Source organism: Poromitra crassiceps, assembly GCF_964638095.1.
Source record: "Poromitra crassiceps genome assembly, chromosome: 3".
Classification (NCBI taxonomy): domain Eukaryota; kingdom Metazoa; phylum Chordata; class Actinopteri; order Beryciformes; family Melamphaidae; genus Poromitra; species Poromitra crassiceps.
The window spans coordinates 43,793,377-43,812,924 of NC_139625.1; the positions used below are offsets into that span (position 1 = coordinate 43,793,377).

A 19,548-nucleotide genomic window follows, 5' to 3' on the forward strand; every position below is an offset into this window, starting at 1 on the left:
ATTGTCAGTTTACTGTTTCTGTCTGATGATGTCACTGTTTACTCTCTGTCTGATGATGTCTGTTTACTGTCTCAGGAAAGCTGTCCTGCCGGCTCTGAGATGGACAGCATTGGCCTGGGAACGATCACCTCTGCTCTGGTACGGCTTCACTGTGTTTAGACGCTCCAAAATCATCCAAATTCTAGCTCCAAGTTTAATTAAACTGAGCAGTGGAATTCGCTTCTAGTGATCATCCACATTATTGATAAAAAAGCATGGTCCTGAATCATTCCTATACACATGCTGTTTAAATAATTAGCTCATAGTGATCAATACTCTGCTTACATTGATCATTTGGGCCTTGTCACACCTGAGAACAATGGATTTTTTTTAAACTACAGTAATTTATTTTTTTCACTTACAAACTGACAAAAAATAAGCCCAATGAGATACAGCAGCGATACTTAGTGCATGTTTGTCTGTATATGGAGAGATCGTGGCATCTTTGTCTCTGTCTGTCTGTGGAGAGATGCCGGTCTCTGTCTCTATCTATGCGAGACCACTGTGTCTGAAACAGCTGGAGACCTAACTTATAGATTTTTGAGGTCAATAACATTCAGTAAATAACGAAGCTGTCTGTTTCATTACTTTATATGTACTGTATTCATGTAATAAATATACAATTGTCAATTCGATTTAGATGGTAATCTGAATAACAAATAAAGAAAAAGGAAAAAAATCGGTTATAATGATCATCCGCTTATAGTGATCAATTTGACCCGTCCCAAAGTGATCACTACTGTATAAGAGGAGTGCACTGTACTATAATATTGTAATATCAAACACAATCATGGGGAGTGAGTTAGTTTTCAGTTTGGACAGAAGTTTAATTTATTTTTCCTTTTGTGGGATCTGAGTATAATTGTCTATTTTCTGTTCGCAAGCACATGTCCAAAACAGTAAATTGGTATATTTATACATTTTGAGTTTGATCTGTTTGTTTATTTTAATTTTACCACAGTTATTTGTTTTGATGCATTTACTGTACAAGTCATGTACGGTACTGCTCAGTATGAATTAACTGTTAGGATCATGAGGGCACAGGGTCAGTGTTATAATAATAATTATACACTGTACCCGATGGTAGGTTTTGAGTGGAGCATGTTTCGTTGTTATAATTCACACTAATCCTTTAACTTGTGGTTTGCTTCAGGAGGAGGCTGGTCTGGGAGCAGCTACAGTCACTCTTCCTGGAACCAGAAGGTAGGAACTTTCTGAACTGCTTCATCATATCGTCATTCACTAGAATCCAGTGTCCTCTCACTTACAGTACAACATCTACTTTATCTTTTTGAGTGCAACAAAACAACAGCTGGTGCCGTGTTAAAACCTTGTAACTATAATTTCCATCATTTTCATGTTCTTACTTACTATTGTACGGTACTATTGCACGGTATTGTATGGGTTGAGGGTCTATGAAATATGCCTGTTAAAAAAAAGTTTAACGGAACAAATGAATGCCCGTCAATCTGACAAACCTTTATCAACCTTTTATGATGCTTCGTCCAAATCTGTAACCATATCAATATCTGGCATGCATTATATTCCTTTTGTGCTATGGAGTTGTAAAAATCTTCCTTATTACCCCTTTATGTTTAACATCACCGTCCATCCTCTCTGTCCACACCCAGGGAGGAGAAGCGGGACTCGTGCCCGGACCGCCCCTTCTTCCGGCGGGTGCTGCGCGCCGCCTTCCCCCTGCACCTGCTGTTCCTGCTGCTGTTGGTGCTTGCCTGCCTCGTGCCTCTGTCTGAGGAGGACTACAGCTGCACTCTGTCCAACAACTTCGCCCGCTCCTTCTACCCCATGCTGCGCTACACCAACGGCCCCCCACCCACATGAGCCTACTGCCACGCCGTTTTCCAGATCACCAACTCAAACTCAAAGGCCCAATCCAAATGTCCTGACACCACCGCCCTCGCAGACTTTGTGGATGCGTTCCCGGGGAGTCAGTGCTGAGGGCTTCAAATCCACAATCCATCCAGCCCACAAGGGGGCGGGGCCTCAAGCAGACTTTCTGCAGACTTCCAGAGAGCCCGCTTAGGCCGCAGACTTTACCACACTTCACTGATTTAATTACCCACACACTGATTTAATTACCCACACTTTATTGCAATGCACACATCAATGACACGCCATATGTACAGGCCATAGAGGTAATAGCAAAATGCATTTTGTTATTGTAAGATTTAGGCCTGTCTATCAGCAGCTTATTTACGACATGACATTGAACGCGTCATGGTACATACGTACATGAACTCGGAGTTCCTAGTTGCAAACTCGGGTATGATTTCTCAACTTCTAGTTGCTCCCAGTCATTTGACGTCATATCAACATAGCCACCCACATCGTATATGGTGATGAATAAAATAAGATTGTATGAATTTAAAACACATTTTTGTCAAATAATAATAATTTGCAACTTAGTATGCACTCAGACAAATCAGCATACAATACAGTAGTTGATTACACCAATACAATTAAATGTTAATGTTATTGGCTGTTAGCTGTCTAATGCTGATGCTATTACAGTAGCATCTTGCGACTTGATGCTCGAACGCATGTAGGATGGAGGGGACGCGTCTCCCACCTCCGACCATAAATTAATGCAACATTAGTACAAAAGTCCGAAGGGTGGATATTTGAATTGGGCCAAACTGGAGTCCACTCGCGAGCAGTGTTGAGGTACATCGCTCTTCATCCCCGAAGGCCTTGCGACTAGAAGGGCGCAACTGTGTGTGTGTGTGTGTGTTGAAAGTCTACATTATATGTGTATTTAAAAATGTATTTATTTTTTGCCTGTTGAGCTCATGTCAGTGCGGAGCTTTGCAGTGAAGCAAACAGAAGCCATATCCCTGGTTTGTTTTTAAGTCAAGTAGATTTTATGTCGAACAGATCTGCCAGCAAAGGTCCCCATCCAATGTCTTCAACGTAAAGTAAGAAGTTTCAAGTTTTGTCTTGATATCGCTCTTTTTTTTGTATTATCACAATACTCTGTGGGATATAATTGTAATGATGATAAAGGACAGTTCTTACCAAAGCATTCACTGGCCATTTTCTACCACAACTGCTGTTTTTACCGTTTTCCATAGGACAGCCACCTGTGGATAGCACATTTTGTACATATCGACTGAAAAGACGTGTGGGGTTTTTGTTTGTTTGATTTCGAGCTATGTATATTGTCCGATGCGATTTAAAATAAAATAAATGGTAGAGACTCATCTGCGGACATGCCTTTCTATAGCCACTGGGTTTGAAATGAGAAATCTGTCATTTTAAGCTACAGTATTTTATCAGATAACAATGGACTTTTGACTGTTGTTATTGGTGTATTTTGTATAAAACGGCAAACTACTGGAATAGGTAAATTATTGATGATTAATGTGTATGAGTGTGGCTTTGCTTTTGTTTGTTTTAACCTGCCTGAATATACAGGATAGTCTGTGATATACGTATATGGATAGAGATTATATAGTACAATACAATAAGTGCCACAAACCATAGACATTTGCAGGAAAATATGTGAAAGTCCTTTAGCATACAATTTTTTTTTATTGATGGCTATATCAGACTAATGCGTTTTGGCATTGGATTGCTGTTATTGCAGTAGCTTTCATGGATTCTTTTTCGTCTTCTTTTGAGGCCAGAATGATAAATAACTTTCAAAATACGTTCCTTTGCTTATGTAAAGTTAATTGGCAGTTTTTTGGATGCCATTTTATTTTTATTTTGGCGGAACATTAAACCAGAAGGCTTTACAAAGAGGCAAACCAGCTATACATCTTTCAATTTGGCATACTTCTGTGTTTGACACAGTAAACTCCACCCAGGTTAAAATACTTATTTTCAAATGCTGTTTGATCCAGGTCATATCTACAGTGTGTGTTTATTACCCGACACTCCTCTGATGGCGTTGCATCAGACTTGAAACAGACGTGAATGTAAGCGATCCTTTGGGCATTGAATGTAGTTGTGTACATGCACACTCAAAGATTATAATGTTAAGGTTGATCACTTATGATGTTAATGTTAATCATAAATATAGAGGATTTTGTATATAATCAGACTCTGGCTTTCTAGGCTTACGCACATTGACGTGATTTTTACGCTTCGAGATGACTTAGACATGTAATATGACTGTGATGATTATATTCTAATATTGTTGCTAATATTTTGTGCACTCAGTGTATGCAGAACACCACTTGTATTACAGTAGATTGTGTGTGTAATCTCAGCCACAAACTCTGAAGGCCAATAGAACAGAAACAAAACACCAGTGTGTACAGTTTGATTTATTTTGTGGATGCTTATTTATGGGATGTATAGATTGTCATTTTGGATTGACAATAAACTTTGTTTCCCATGAAGTGCAGTTGTCTGTGTACTGTATAGTGATGCTGCTGGATTAGAGAAAGACTCAGACTGGGTTTGGTTTATAACATTAATTTGACAAGGTGTGTGTGTGTGTCACAGACAGTAAGGAGGAGGAGAGGACGTCTAGACACATCCACTGATGGATGGTTTGGCACTAAGGCTACATGTACACAGCTTGGCCAAAGTCTATAGAGCTCAACAGTCACAATTCAGTAGGTCACTGGTTGGCTTGGTTCCAGCCTTAAAACTCGTTATCTAAGGATTTTTTTAAGTGAAGTTGGATAACAAAGTTTCAGTAAGGGTCACCTTTAATGTTTCTCACTTACACATGTCCCTCTCTCCTTCAGGTGTCATGCATCTACCTGATTAAGGGGGCATAGGAGGTTTTGCTAATCCAATCACAGCTGGCCACATCCTTCCCATTCAGCCAATCACAGCTTTAGCGGCAACCTTTAAGATCTGTTCCCTTCTCATACTCTTTCTGCTGTCATTTCAGTACTCCTCCACCCCATTCTCCTCCAGGTCGGAGATCTCCAGAAGCCCTTCTTAGTTCACCACCACCAGGTCTAGACTCCACGGGGGGATATCCTATTCTACTCACGGCTTCACTTCACTTCATAATCACGATGACGTCAGCATGACGTCTCAGAGTCGTGATGGAGTCTAATCGCCAAAGTCTTTGAACTTTTCATAACCATTGAACATTTATAATATGTTATTCACAATCATTGATCACATACAAATATATCATTGCTCATGTTAATAAATCATTGTCATCAAAAGAATAGTGACCTCTGTCTGAAATGTCTATGGAGAAAATGAATGGGGAATTATCTTCTAGGGCTGGATACATCACATGACTGTTGAGCTATAGTTGTGTATGTGGCACGGGTCATGGCTGGACTTAGAACTATTTATGGAGCACATTATCCTCCTTTAGTTTAGTTTAGATGATGAGAACAATGGCATTCAAACTCTGGTGGCACCAAATAAAAGCAACAGGACAAAATTAAGTGAGGGTTGAACTGAACAGATGATCATATTCAGCTATTTCATAATGAATTAGCTATAAGTGTAACATGCTTTAAGCCCAGTTTAGACCAAAGATTCACAAGACTGGATGCAACTTGCAACTGCTTGCAACTACTTGCAACCAGCCCCTGTGACTTGACGAGCTGAATTGCTGGCGACACCATCAACCGGCTGGAGTCGAGATGGGCCAGTTTACACTGCTGCAACTTTCCCCTGCAACATTCTAAAACGGTTTTGTCTCCTTGCGAATTATTGGTGTAAACTAGTCTTAGACGATCCTCAGCATTAACAAGCAGTAAAATGGACTGCCTTATTTGTAGTAGTGGTTCTATTTAAATATGCCCTAACAGTATTTCTCAAACCAGTCCTATCCTTCAGCTTTTAGCCCCAATTCTCCCCGTATTCACAAAGCATTTTATCTTACCAGGACTCCTAAATCGCACTAAATGCTCCTAGCTAAGTTCCCTTTTAACACCTGCTGAGACCAAGTTTTACTAAGGAATTGGGAGAACTCTTAAAGACCCCCTAAAGTCATGTTTCAAGATGTGTATGAAATACTCCACTATGAATAAGATTTTGGCCCCTATCTTTGCAACGGCGGTAATTTTGCGTTAGTGCCCGTTTTGCACTGGAATAGCGGCGCGCAAAGCCCTAATTGTGGGTGTGTCGCCCCGCTGCGCTTCACGTCATCTTGGTGCAAACCTCCATAGGCGTGTTTATGCCCATAAAGGATTCACAAGGTGAGATCACTCTCCTTAAGCCACAGCATCACCACCATCACGTCACCAGCTTCTTTCTTCCTGAGAGCAAGCAGAGAAACGGAGAGAGAGAGAAAAGAGAGGGTGAGAGAGAGAGAGGGGGGGGAACAAGCGAGGGAAGAGAGAGAGGGCCGCCGCGCAATTACGCAGTGATGTCCCAAAGCATGCGCTTACTCTTAGACGTTTTGTTCATATAGGCTATAACATAGGCCTACACATCTAAAAATATTTGTTTCTTTAATAGGGTAGGAATGTGTGAGATTTTACTTCTAGCCTATTTCAATAGCCTATATCAGAATTGTCCACTCTGGTTAAGCCATAGACTGCGGTCACGCCATCCGCGCTGTGGAGAAGCTGGTCTTGCATGCGTGCAATTGCAGGGAAAGAGGTTACTGTACTGGCCGGACACAGGTGTTGTGCGAAAAAATGATGCGTTTTGAATTGGATTAGGGGAACGAAGGTCTAGCGGGGCGGGAGTCTGTGTGCGCCGGGTGCTGGAGGGGGGTCTCCCCCGAGAAGGTGGCAGCTGGACGGGTATGCAGGCTTGGTGGTGGGGAGGGTGTGGGTCGGTGACCTGGGTGTTTTTGGCCGGCCAGGGTGGGGAGAGGCAGCTTGGCACAACACCGTCACAACTTTCTCAGAAGCAATCTATTGTTACCTCACACCACAAACCTGTATGGTCGGGAATTATGTAGCCTAATAAAACCATGACAAACGAATTCTCATTTTTAAATCAAGGTGTGTTTTTTCTGCAATGTAGGCTATAGTTGAAAATCAACGTGGCATTCCGAGGAGAGAAGAGTGTGTGCAGGCGCGAGTGGAGAGTGACATCCATGCCATGGGTAAATGGATCCAAGCAAGGATTTCCTGCACTGCACGGAGATGTGGAGACTGTCTGCGCTCAGGCGTACGTCTGCGTTTGCGCTAAGACCATCTATTTCCTGGCGTTCAAATTGAGAGCACCCAAGGCGTTTTTTTCTAACACATTGCGCTGGAACGCCTATTTTGGAACGGGCAACGCCTAGACCTCTCTTTGCGCTTGGAACATACCGACGGTATCTTGCCAGAGTGCTAAATGACACTTGCGCGCAGGCCCGTATCTAGGGTGAGGTTACTGGGTGGGCAATTGAAAATTTTGGGGGGGCAATGAAAATAGTCATACCAAAAAAAAACTCTGTTGCATTATATTCTAACACTAAACTGTTCCACTAGGTGTCCACATTGTGCTGTGGGTAACCTAAGTATGAACTTTCACTCAGGGGACAGGCCAATATTTACAAAACTCCTATTATTAAAACTATTTGCAAACTAATTACGTACATACCAAACTAACTAACAAACTAACTATTTACACAACTGTTATTATATTCACAAGACTTTTAGTCTTAAAAGTGAAAAGAAAACAACTTTGAAAGCAGATTGATTTACCATAAAACTTAAAAACATCCTTCATCCATAATTTCAATAATCAACTCCATAACAGTTATTTTCATTGGATGACCTTATTTCTCAAATCAAATTAAAGACTAGTGCAGTGAGACTTAACCATAGCTAAAAACTATTTGCCATTTAGCCTTCAAACCTATATTTACAAGACTTTTAGTCTTATTCAAACTCAAACTGAAATTAAAACTTTGAAAGCAGATTGACTTTGTTACCCTAACAAATAAATAACAATCCTTCATCCATAGTTTAAAATAATCAACTCCATAATATTCTTTGCATTGGATGAGCTTATTTCAAATCAAATTAAAGCTATAACTACTGTTAGGTGTCCTAAACTAACTAACCCAGTGGTCTCCAACCTTCAGGTCGCGACCCTAAGTGCGGTCGTCTGGAATTCAAAAAGGGAGATAATTTTTTTTTTTTTTTTGGGTGGGCAAGATTAATTTTTGGGTGGGCATAGCCCACCCCTGCCCCCCCTAGAATCGGCCGTGCTTGCGCGAGACAGGTGATAGGCTAGAGGCCCATGGACACGCCTGGGCCACGCCTACACCTGCGTCATCCCAGTGCAAAACTGAACGGTGGAGGCAGACGATAGCGTAAGACGCTGGGAAGATAGCAATAAGAGGCACGCAAACGATAGCGCTGTGCGACGATAGAGCCCTTTGTGTCTGATGGTTTTTCCCACAAAAAAGGTTAAATTATCTTGTGAAAATCCTTAAAATGACTCCCCCCCCCTTCTCCCTCATTTAAAAATCCAAAGCAACCAATCAGAGTTATCTAAAACGCAACTAGCCAATCACAGCATGCATTAGTGACTTAGGAGTCCTCTTGAGGACTTCTAACTTGTCGCAGGTTTAGGAGCTGGTTTTAACGCTAAAACAATTTGTGAAATACTCTTAGACCAAAAATGTAGGAGTCCTAAATTTAGGACTGAGGCGCCCATTATTTTTAGAGAGAGTTTCTCCTAAATCAGCACGTTAGGAGCTACTTTTAGCCTCAAGATGTTTTGTGAATACGTGACCGAATGAAGGTGTTGTGAGAAGGTGTGGCCCTTCATTGATCAGGTGTTCAGGAGCAGACTTGGAGCTACACGTTTTAGGACAGGGGGTCCTTGAGGAGTTGTTTGAGAACCACTGCTTTGCAACACATAGAAATGGCCACTGCATGTAAACAATGATGAAATGGACAATGCTTTTTTACTCCATTTTGACTTTCTATGTTATGTTCTCACTTATAAGATCATTCCTTACTGGTTTAGCTACAACTGCCTGGTGTGTTTGATGCATGTCTCTTTAAGCATTCCAATTATAGTATAGTTACTATACTATATAGTAATATAGTACTATTTGCAACATCAGTTGAAAATGCCCACAATACGCACTGTCAAATGCCAAATTTAACTACCGGTATTTAAACATGCTGAAACGTGAAAGATGATATGAAATTATGGTCCGACATACTTTAATTCTGATACTGGCTGAACATTTCAATATTGGGGTCATCCAATTTGTGCAAAATAGTCCTTTCCACTGTGGCCATTTTGAATTCACATTACACTCAGAGTGAAAAACAGGCAGTAATTTCTCATTTCACAGATTCTCCACTAAAAAAACATATTAGAAATAAATAGATTGCAGGTCTGGAGGGTTATTCACATTTTAAGCAAATATATCTGGGCCACTAGTGAGTGAAGCAAGACTTTCTGAAACTTTGTCGAAATAGCTGAAAATGGGTTCAATTGATAGAGTTATCTTACATCATCTCCCGGACATCACATGGTGATTGTAATAAATTAACAGGTGATTCCAAACAAATGACAGACATCCAATCAGCTGTGTGTATTGTAAAATGCCATACTGGTAGTAAATGCATGTAACATCATAGGAATACTATGCATACTCGAAGCTTCAATTAGCACAGCCCACATAAGTGACATCAGGTGACATCTCACATGTGGCTTTGACTTACAACTGAACATTTAGCCTACTCGAAACCCAAACTGTCCAGAGGTTTGAGCCACCAGGTCAAAGTGCTTGAGTTGGCATTCGATGTTTCACTTGTTATTTAAATAAAATATAAACTAAAGTTTGAAACAACAATCTCAAATTACATTGAAGTAAGCTAACTTTCTTGCTACATTAAAGTAGTCATTGCAGTTGTTCCTGAGATTGAACTAATTGAACTAACACTCTATCACTCAATCTAGGTCTATATGAAGGCCTCAGTTTAATGAGCGTGGCCATGATGTGAGATCAAAATGGCCGCCGAAATAAGGTCAATAAGTGATACCAATCCTGAGAGCGTATCATAATTTGTTTGAATCTTTTGTCATTAATGCTTTTGTAGGTGGTTCCTTTCATAAGAGTAGATAAGTTGACAAAATGATAACTCTGTTACTAAGTGAATCCTCTGTATTTTAGACAATGATGAATGTCACATATAGCCTAATAATAATCATAATAATTATTATTATTATTGTTGTTGTTGTTGTTTTTTCTAAATAAATAGTAGGCCTAGGCTAGGCTATTTTAGAGAAGAACTCAAGCAGCTAACAACAACTTCTTGCTCAATCTAGAATCACAATTGTTAGCTGGTGGCAAGTGCTACACAATTCAAATCTAATTCCAGATCTTCCAGTGGATTTTTTCTTTACTTTTTGCATTACAGACAACAGGACAGATCCGTGCCACATAGCCTACTGTACGGTATGGTTGCACCATATTATTTGCACCTAACTGCTACAAATCCAGCCTTGGGTTTTCCACGCAAACAGGAATGGAGGCTGAGTTAACAGTCTTATTGAAAGGCCACATAGTGTTGCTCTTTGATTTCTGTTTGACACTTCTCTTGGTACAAAGGGAGAGCACTGCTTTTACAAAGAGAGTAGAAAAAAATCCTGAATGAACAGCCACCGATTACAACACAGTTACACCCAAGCATAGGACAGGAGTGGGGGGGGGGGGCAGAGTAGCAGGATGTTATGGAAAACATGGCTCTTTCCATAGCTGTATATCTATATCTAGTGTTATGGATATGGATGTTAGTGTGTTGACCACATGAACCTGTAATGTAAGTCACTGTAGATGTTCTGAACATTACACCAAGGTGGGGGAAAAAAGGGATACAAAGTACCGTATATCAAAAAAGAGCACAGTTTGACTTTCAGCGGCTCAGCGATGCTCGTGACCACTGAGTGTACGTTCACAAGAAATATTACACACACAAAATATACATTCAATCACAAAACAACAACACTTCAATTCACGGTTAAAAACATGTTTTCCCATAGACCAAAAACATCTTATAACACAATATTTACCTCACAACAACACGTTTTTTTTTGGTCAATATTTTCTCGATCCTTCCTCCTCTTATGGTTCAGTCCAAGTCTCAGCTTCTCTCTTTTTAGTCCAGTCACCCCTACAAGGTGGTCTAGTCTCAGATGATTTCCATGCCAACTCGATCTGTGATGATGTAGTCTTCCGGCAAGAGAGCCACATCGCCTGCATCCACGGGCCACAGCTCTGGGTGGAGGAAGCTGGAAGAAACAAGTGATTGATTGGTTGATTTGATTTTTGATTGGTTGGTTGGATAGGTAGATGGATGGAACAGCAATCGACAGAAATTTAATTTTCTTTTTTCTTTTTTGAGGGCGGAAGTAATAAGAGTATATGAAGCCAGCACATTCATGACAACAGGTGCTGAAGACAACAGACTGACTATGAAATCTAAGGGGTTGTCCTACAACCCAGGTTTTATGAGTGAAGGGAGGCTCCCACCTATTGCCATCTCTGCGTGGTACACGCTATCGAATGCTCTTACCTTTTATTACTTTAAAAGTGTCCTTTCCAACCATCCATTAGACCGTTGACAGGATGCAGACTGGACCCTTGGAAAATCCGGGGCGATCCTGACGGTCTCATGGTCTCCGATCCAATAGCAGGAGTAGAGGCGGGCACAAGCCCTCACGCCTGGAATTGGACCGGGAAAACACCACTCTCACCCGGCATTCGGCCACAACCAGACAGACTGGCAGCAAGGCACCTGAGGTGGGAGCCTCGCTTCACTCATAAAACCTGGGTTGTAGGACAACCCCTTAGTTTTATTTCGTTGAAGCTCGGCTCCCACCTATTGCCACCTTACAACCGACCTTGCTGCAAAGGAGCACCTAAGTGCCCGACCTTGCGACTCTCGATCGAAAAATGGGCCGTCACGGCTTATAGCGCATGGGAACCCGATAAGGATTGGGGAGCAGTCAGCGAGGCAACTAGTCCGCGGAGGCAGACAGAACCGCATGAGCGAATGTCGCGCCTCCCACATCCAGACTATAAAACCTCACAAAGGTATGGTGAGTCGACCATGACGCGGCTGCGCACATATCTTCCACCGTCACACCGCGCAACAGCGCCCAGGAAGAAGCCACGCCCCGAGTAGAGTGGGCCTTAATTCCTTCCGGTGGAACCTTCCCAGCGGCAGAATAGGACAAGTTAATGGCCTCCACTATCCAGTGCGATAGACGCTGTTTGGACAACGGCTTGCCCAGAGCCTTAGCCCCATGGCACACCAGAAGCTGGTTAGACGTACGCAAAGTACGCGTCTTGGCCACATAGGCACGGAGCGCCTGCACGGGGCAGAGCGACCGAAGTCTCCTCTCTTCCGCCGAAGAAGAGGCAGAAGGCTCAAACGCGACCAGGTCTATGGTCATGGACCTGAAGCCAGCCCCAATACACTTAGGCTGATAAGCAGGGTTCGGGCGGAGCGTGGCCCTGCGCCCATCGTTAGAGAACACCATGCACGATTGTTGCACTGACAGGGCAATCAAGTCTCCCACTCTCTTGCCGGAAGACAAAGCGAGAAGCAATGCCGTCTTCAGCGAGAGGTGTTTCAGGTCGGCAGCGTCGAGTGGTTCAAACGGAGGCCTCGAGAGGCCATCCAAGACCGTGACCAAGTCCCACTTGGGAAAGATGTTCCTTGTCTGGGGGCGAAGCTTGCGCACACCCGTCATGAAACGAGAGACCAAAGACAGGCCTCCCACTGTCTTGCCCTCGATGTCCATGTGGCAGGCCGAGATGGCGGGCACATAAACCTTAAGGGACTGCGGCGACTGGCCCGCTTCGTACAGACCCTGGAGGAAGCAGAGAATGGGCCGAACGTCGCAGGTCACCGGGTCCAGGTTCCTTTCTGCGCACCAGCGTGAGAAGGACCGCCACTTGTAGGTGTACTGAGTGCGAGTCGAGGTGGCTCTAGCACTCTGTATGGTTTGCACCACGTTCGCAGGCAGGCCCTGGGCTAGCAACCGTTCCCGTTCAGGGACCAAGCGGCCAGCTTCCACTTGTGTGGGGATGGGTGGAGTATCTCTCCGCCCGCCTGCGACAGCAGGTCCTTCCGACGCGGCAGCAGCCACGGAGGACCTCTCGTCAGAGTGATCAGATCCGCAAACCAGACCTGCGACGGCCAGTGCGGGGCTACCAGAATGAGCTGTAGCCCTTGCTGTCTCACCCTGGCCAGCACCTGGGGAATCAGTGCGATTGGGGGGAACGCATAGAGGGCCGCCCTCGGCCAGACGTGCGCCAGCGCGTCGTGGCCCAACGGTGGATCGTCCGCGAGGATGGAAAACCACTGGGGGCAATGGTGTGCGAGCCGCGAGGCGAAGAGATCGACGCTGGCTTGCCCGAACCTGGCCCAGATCTGCTCCACCACCTGTGGGTGGAGAACCCATTCTGAATTGCGCGGGTTGCCCCGCGATAGCAGGTCCGCTCCCAGGTTGAGGTGGCCCCGAATGTGTGCCGCCGACAGGGACAGCAGGTGGAGACGGGCCCACTCGTGGATGACCGTAGCCAGCTGGTTCAGAGCCAGCGACCGGACACCGCCCTGGCGGTTGATGTACGCCACTGTCGCGGTGTTGTCCGACCGTATCAGTACATGGTGGCCCATGATCTGATGTTGGAAGTGCCAAAGAGCGAGGCGAACTGCCTCCAGCTCTAGTATGTTTATGTGGCGAAGCTGTTGGGCTTGCCATCGCCCGTTTGCAGCCTGGCCTTCGAAGACCACGCCCCAGCCCCAAAGGGAGGCGTCGGTCCGAATCACTCGCCTGAGTGGGACCGGACCCAGTCTGGCGCCCTCTGAGAGCCAACAGCGGTCCGTCCACACTTCCAAGGCTTGGCGAGCGCGGTCCGACAGCGTAAGGACGCGGGACCGATGTATCGCTGGGTCCAAGCGATGACCGAGGAACCACCTTTGGAAGGGGCGCATGTGCAGCAGCCCCAGAGGAATTGCCGCGGTCGCCGCGGCCATAAGGCCCAGTAGCACGGAGCACTGGTGAACGGAGATCGTGCGTGCGTGACGCCGAGTCTCCGCTGTCCTCCGAAGGTTGTCCAGCCTCTCCGGAGAGAGGCGGGCGCGCATTGAAAGGGAGTCTAGCTCCAGACCCAGGAAGGTCGTGACCTGTTGAGGCACAAGGGCGCTCTTGCGCCAGTTTATAAGGAACCCCAAGGCCTGGAGGTGGGAAGTCAGCACCTCGGTGTGTGCGGACACCATCTCGCTCGAGCTCGCCGCTATCAGGGCGTCGTCGAGGTAGACGTAAACGCGGATCCCCATCTCTCGGAGGGGAGCCAGCGCTGTGTTGACGCAGACTGTGAAAGTCCTGGGACTTAGAGACAGGCCGAAGGGGAGTACGCAGTACTCGTAGGAGACTCCCTGAAAGGAGAACCGGAGGTACCTCCTGTGCCTTTCCACGATGGAAACGTGGAAGAAGGCGTCCTTTAGGTCGACTGACGTGAAGAAGTCCCCGGGTCTGATCGCTCTGAACAGTGTGGGGAGCGTCAACATGCGGAAGGGAAGCTTCCTGAGCAGGGGGTTTAGCCGCCTGAGGTCGAGGATGGGCCGTAAGGACCCGTCCTTCTTGGGCACCAGGAAGTACCTGTGGTAGAACCCGGACTGCCTGTCCTTGTCCGGCACGGGCCGTATCGCACCCTTTGCCAGAAGCGAGGAGACTTCCTCGCCGAGGACAGCCATGGAGTCCGCATCCGCCAGGTCTGAGACAGGGATGCCCGTGAAAGCCGGCGGGGGGGCCGCGAACTGCAGCGCGTAGCCCTTCTCCAGCGTTCGCAGCACCCACGGTGTGGGTCAGCACAGCCTCTCCCACAGGGGGAGGCTGTTTGCCAGGGCAGGTCTGGTGCCCTGTGTCGGGGTTACCCTTGGCACATGATCCTGAGGCGCCACGGCACACGGCCCCAGCAGGATGTCCCCAGGGGGGGTGCGTCCCGGAGGCCGTGGCAGCATGGCGTGCAGCCCCGGCAGGACCAGCCCATAGGAGCTGCGTCCCGGAGGCCGCGGCGAGTCGTCGCCCGTGGTGTGCGGCCCCAGCAGGACCAGCCCGGGGGGGCTGCATCCCAGAGGCCACAGGAGGTCGTTGCCCGGCTGGTGCGACGACAGCTGTGGGGGGGGGGAATAGCAGGGGGGCCTGCAGATGGTGAGGTGCCCTCCGAGCACCTCGCAGCTTTCGCTGGCAAGGGACACGTACTGAGCAAGGCTCTCTTCGGCGCTCGACAACACTGTGGGACGCCAGGTCCTGGCAGCGTGGAGGCTGCCCCTCCCCCCCCCGGGGGACCGCTAGGTACGCGCCGGGCCTCGGGGCCCGGTCGCGGTGGCCGACTTGTCAGGGTTACGGCGGGAGCCCCTGCTGCGGCGGGCACGGCTTCCTCGACCCGCGCCAGTCCAGGCTGGCTGGGGAGGTGTTGGCCCCGCGTTCCTTGGGGCATTCGAGCTGTTCCTGTCTGCGTTGGCTGGGGGACCGGACCACCCCTGGGGTTGCCTGTCCCGTGGACGGCGTGCAGGGCTGCCGCGGGTCGTCGTCGAACGACCTCGGGCAGGGGGTGGCCTGGCCCTGCTGGCGAGGTCCGCCATTGAACCGAAGAGCCCGGTAGGGCAAACGGGCGCGTTGAGGAGGTCCGTCCTCTCATGGCCACGCAGGCTGGTGAGCTGCAGCCAGAGGTGACGCAAGGCGGCCACCGAAGATCCCATGACCCTCCCTGAGTCCTCCGACACACACTCCAGCATCTTGAAGACGTAGTCGGAGACCCGGCGTAGCTCAGTGAACATTTCAGGCTCGGGGGCTGCTTGGACCTGGTCTACCAGGAAGCAATGATACTTCAGCAGGAAGGCCATGGTGTTGGCCATGGAGGCCGCCTGGCCTGCCGCCAGATAGGACTTTTCCAGGAGCGAAGCAGTCTCCCTGCAGGCTGGGGAGGGGAGCAAGGGCTTCCCTTCCTTCTTCTGGCCTGGGAGCAGGTGGTCCGCCACCGCCTTCTCCAGTGGGGGGGGATGTTCATAGCCTGATTGGGCCCCTTCCACGACGCTAGACCAGCACTTAAAGCGTCGGATGGGGGCCTCAGAGGAGTAGGGTTTGGTCCAGGATCGCTGAACCCTACGCTGCACGTCGGGGCAGAAGGGCAGGCTGCCCCGTAGCGGCGTCTCAACGGCGCGGAAGTGGGAGGCGGTGAACATGTCCTTCTCGACGGTAGGGGGCGTAGGCCAGTCCCAGTCGAGGGCGGAAACAGCCCTGGCCACGACCTCCCTGAACTCCCTCTGGTAGATCTCAGAGGAGATGTCGTCAGGAGGGGGAAGCCCCCCGGGGTGAGCCCTTTCTGGGTTACCCGGGCCGGCCAGCAGGGAGGCCTCATCATCCCGTTTTGGGTGGATCTCGAGGAAGTCATCCCAGGGTCCCCCGCCTCCGGCCATCTTGGCGGAAAGGCGAGCCCATTCCGAGACACGGGAGTTAGCCGCACCTTCACCCGACCTGGGGGAGGGGGGCAGGGAACAGCGGGAACCATGTGGGGAACGCAGGTGGGGACCGCGCTGGGAACCCGTCTTGTGCTGTGAACCCGCTGGGAAACTGTGCCGGGTATACTGCTCGCACTGCCGTGATCCCGGCGGGAAGTCACGCTGGGAACCTACCTGGCAGCTGTGCTGTGAACCCGACTGAGAACCGCGTTGGGAAATTCGCGCGTCATGCCGCGGGCGCTTCGGCGGGGAGCACTGTTGGGAACCTACCTTTTTTCTTTGGTAGCTGTGCTACGAACCCGACCGGGAACCCCGCGCATCTTGCCGTGGGCGCTTCAGCGGGCAGCGCTGCTGGGAACCCTCCTTGTGGCCATGCTGTGAACCCCAACGAGACGCACGTGGGGAGCTCACCTGGGAGCACTGCTGGGAACCCTCCTTGTGGCCGTGCTGTGAACCCAAACGAGAAGCACGTGGGGAGCTCTCCTGGGAGCTGTGCTGGGAGCCCTCCCGAGAGTTGTCAACGTGCTGCTGTCCGAGAGGCAGCGGGGTGTCGGAGGTAGCAGGCCCAGAGGTAGTCTGACTCTGGCTGGGCTCAGCTGCAGCAGCAACGCCGCCAGCGTGGCCTCTGAAGAAGTCTGCCCTGTATTTTTGAGTGCTACGAGGCATCTCAGTACAGGCGAGGCAAAACTCCGGATCTCCGAGGCAGCTATCTGCGTGGGCCTGTCCCAGGCATTCAACACACAGCGTGTGCGAGTCCTTGGCTGATAGCCACGCGCCACACTTATCCGCACAGCGCTTTGCCTTGTTAACACTTAGCCATCCTGTTAGAACACGCGGTAGTGACAGGCGAACAACGTTAACGTTAATGTATCCTCTTCTTTTTCGCCTTGTGGGTAACACTGAAGCAAGCGAGTTAACACAAACCACTGAACGTGGCAGACCGAGCGCGCATAGGCGGCAGGCTATTTTAGCGGGTCTTAACTCTAGCAAGCTAGTCGGCAGTGGTGCCGACTAATACCTGTAACCAACACAAGAACGAGACTAAGCTACGAAACACGTGACGCTAGTAGCGGAGAGTTATCTCTACGTGAGGTTAGCTTAGACAGAGCAATTCAATTAGCAAGCATACAACGACACTCGGACCGGCTTGTTCTTAAAAGCCGCCGACACGTGAAAAAAACACTTAGCTTTGTCGCCTCCAACTTTCACCGCCCAGGCGAAGGTAACCTTCCAGACCGGAAAATCAACGACCGAGGTTCCCGTCCGCTACGCCGATGTACGGGGAGCAGTTGAAGTGAAAGTGGTCGGGCAAGCTAACGCTAATCTGGAGCAATAATTCACACGTCTGTCCTTGGCCGAATGCAGGTAAGAGAGTGGTGTTTTCCCGGTCCAATTCCAGGCGTGAGGGCTTGTGCCCGCCTCTACTCCTGCTATTGGATCGGAGACCATGAGACCGTCAGGATCGCCCCGGATTTTCCAAGGGTCCAGTCTGCATCCTGTCAACGGTCTAATGGATGGTTGGAAAGGACACTTTTAAAGTAATAAAAGGTAAGAGCATTCGATAGCGTGTACCACGCAGAGATGGCAATAGGTGGGAGCCGAGCTTCAACGAAATAAAACAACAAGTTTCAGAGGCTGCAATACATGTGAAACTGGGATTGGAAGCTTTTTTTCTTTGAATTAGAAGGCAGAGGTCTTATTGGTCCCATGTGAAGTAGGGATGGGCATCGAATTTCGAATTTTCGAATAATCGTTGTTATTATCAAGGTCGACTTTTATTATTGAAAGTCGAAATTCGGAAGATTTTTTTTTTTTTTTGAGTGAAAGGTTGCATTGTCTCCCCTGATTCTAAGTATAGTCGAATCGCCTGGTTTGAGCAAGTAAAACAATTTTTATAAGCATTTTAAGCAAGGTTTATGGAAAAATGAATGGCGGATGAAATCCCATGAAGAGGGAGAGGGGGTGACTTTGGCACCCCTTTGGCACTCAGACCTGAGCCTACTAAATATTTAATGAACCACTCATGATTATCAAAACTGTTTTTTATTTTCGAAAATGTCAATGTCATGTAACATGTTCTTTACTTCAGTGGTGCAATGCTTGTTTGAGCTAAAAATCCACAGCAGAAGCTTTTTCTATTAATTAATAAAGCCTTAGACTTAGAATCAGGGGAGACAATGCAACATTTCACTCACAAAAAAACAAAAAAAAAAAAACATTTTTATTTTTATTTTCGAATTTCGATTAAAATTCGACTTTGGCCAGCGAATTTCGAATAGTGTTTTTGCTAGAAATGCCCATCCCTAATGTGAAGAAGGTTTTAGTTGTGTTACTATGGATCTGTTTCCGTCCATCCGTTGACCTTATGCCACTGGAGGGTGGCAAGATGTGGCCAGGAGACTGGGATATCCGCAGGCGCAGATCGACACAGGGCTAGATGTTGGACTCATGGATGTATTAAAAGAATGGCTGGGGGCTGTACGGTGACACAGAAGGATGTTCAAGTAAGTCAGTCAATTAAGGGCAAGCTATTCGGTTCTTCTGGTAAATTCCGTGTGTAGATGGTCCGCCAAGCAGCGCTTTATAATATTGTTTCACGCTACTTAGCCTATCATTTGCTGATAACCAGGAAGACCTTAAACTGCTGCATTTTTAAACTGAATTTGACGTCACTTTTTCCTCCATGCAATGCAATGAAAACGTGTATGTTGGAAGTAGAGTGCAGTGTTTTTGATTGATTTATTCGTCAAATATTTTACTGACAGACTAACTGTAAATAGATTGCAGGTTATTTTCAGGTGAATGCTCAGTCAGAAATGATTATTTTTCCTCTAGGTCACAGCCTCTCTCTCTCTCTCTCTCCTGTGCGTAATGCTGTGCGCACCTGTTGTGTTGTATACTATCAAATCACACAGTTGTTCTATGGCCCCTCTCTCTTATTTTTCTCAATCATATGCGTTGAAAATGTGACAAAATTCAACAGTTCCTCTGTGAAGGCCCTGGTGGTGGCTTTCTCGGCAGTATGTAGCCTATAGGCCGGTAGTTTTCAGGGTCCCCAGCAAAAAGGGTGATGATTTATTTTCACTATAATTCCATCCATAAGTAACACAATGATATG

At 47.5% G+C, this 19,548-nt stretch overlaps 2 protein-coding genes across 2 annotated transcripts in view; one reads left to right on the forward strand and one right to left on the reverse strand.

Moving 5' to 3' along the window:
- Nucleotides 1-4,340, forward strand: part of LOC310773116 (nesprin-2-like) — a 70,841-nt gene extending 66,501 nt beyond the window's left edge. The window contains exons 18-20 of the mRNA XM_083633033.1: nucleotides 76-138; nucleotides 1,193-1,242; nucleotides 1,671-4,340. Of these exons, the coding sequence (XP_083489159.1) occupies nucleotides 76-138; nucleotides 1,193-1,242; nucleotides 1,671-1,881 (324 nt within the window). The 3' untranslated portion in view covers nucleotides 1,882-4,340. The remainder of the gene's footprint in view (nucleotides 1-75; nucleotides 139-1,192; nucleotides 1,243-1,670) is intronic.
- A 4,815-nt stretch (nucleotides 4,341-9,155) lies between these two features.
- Nucleotides 9,156-19,548, reverse strand: part of esr2b (estrogen receptor 2b) — an 82,691-nt gene continuing 72,298 nt past the window's right edge. The window contains exon 10 of the mRNA XM_083633278.1: nucleotides 9,156-11,187. Within this exon, the coding sequence (XP_083489404.1) occupies nucleotides 11,088-11,187 (100 nt within the window). The 3' untranslated portion in view covers nucleotides 9,156-11,087. The remainder of the gene's footprint in view (nucleotides 11,188-19,548) is intronic.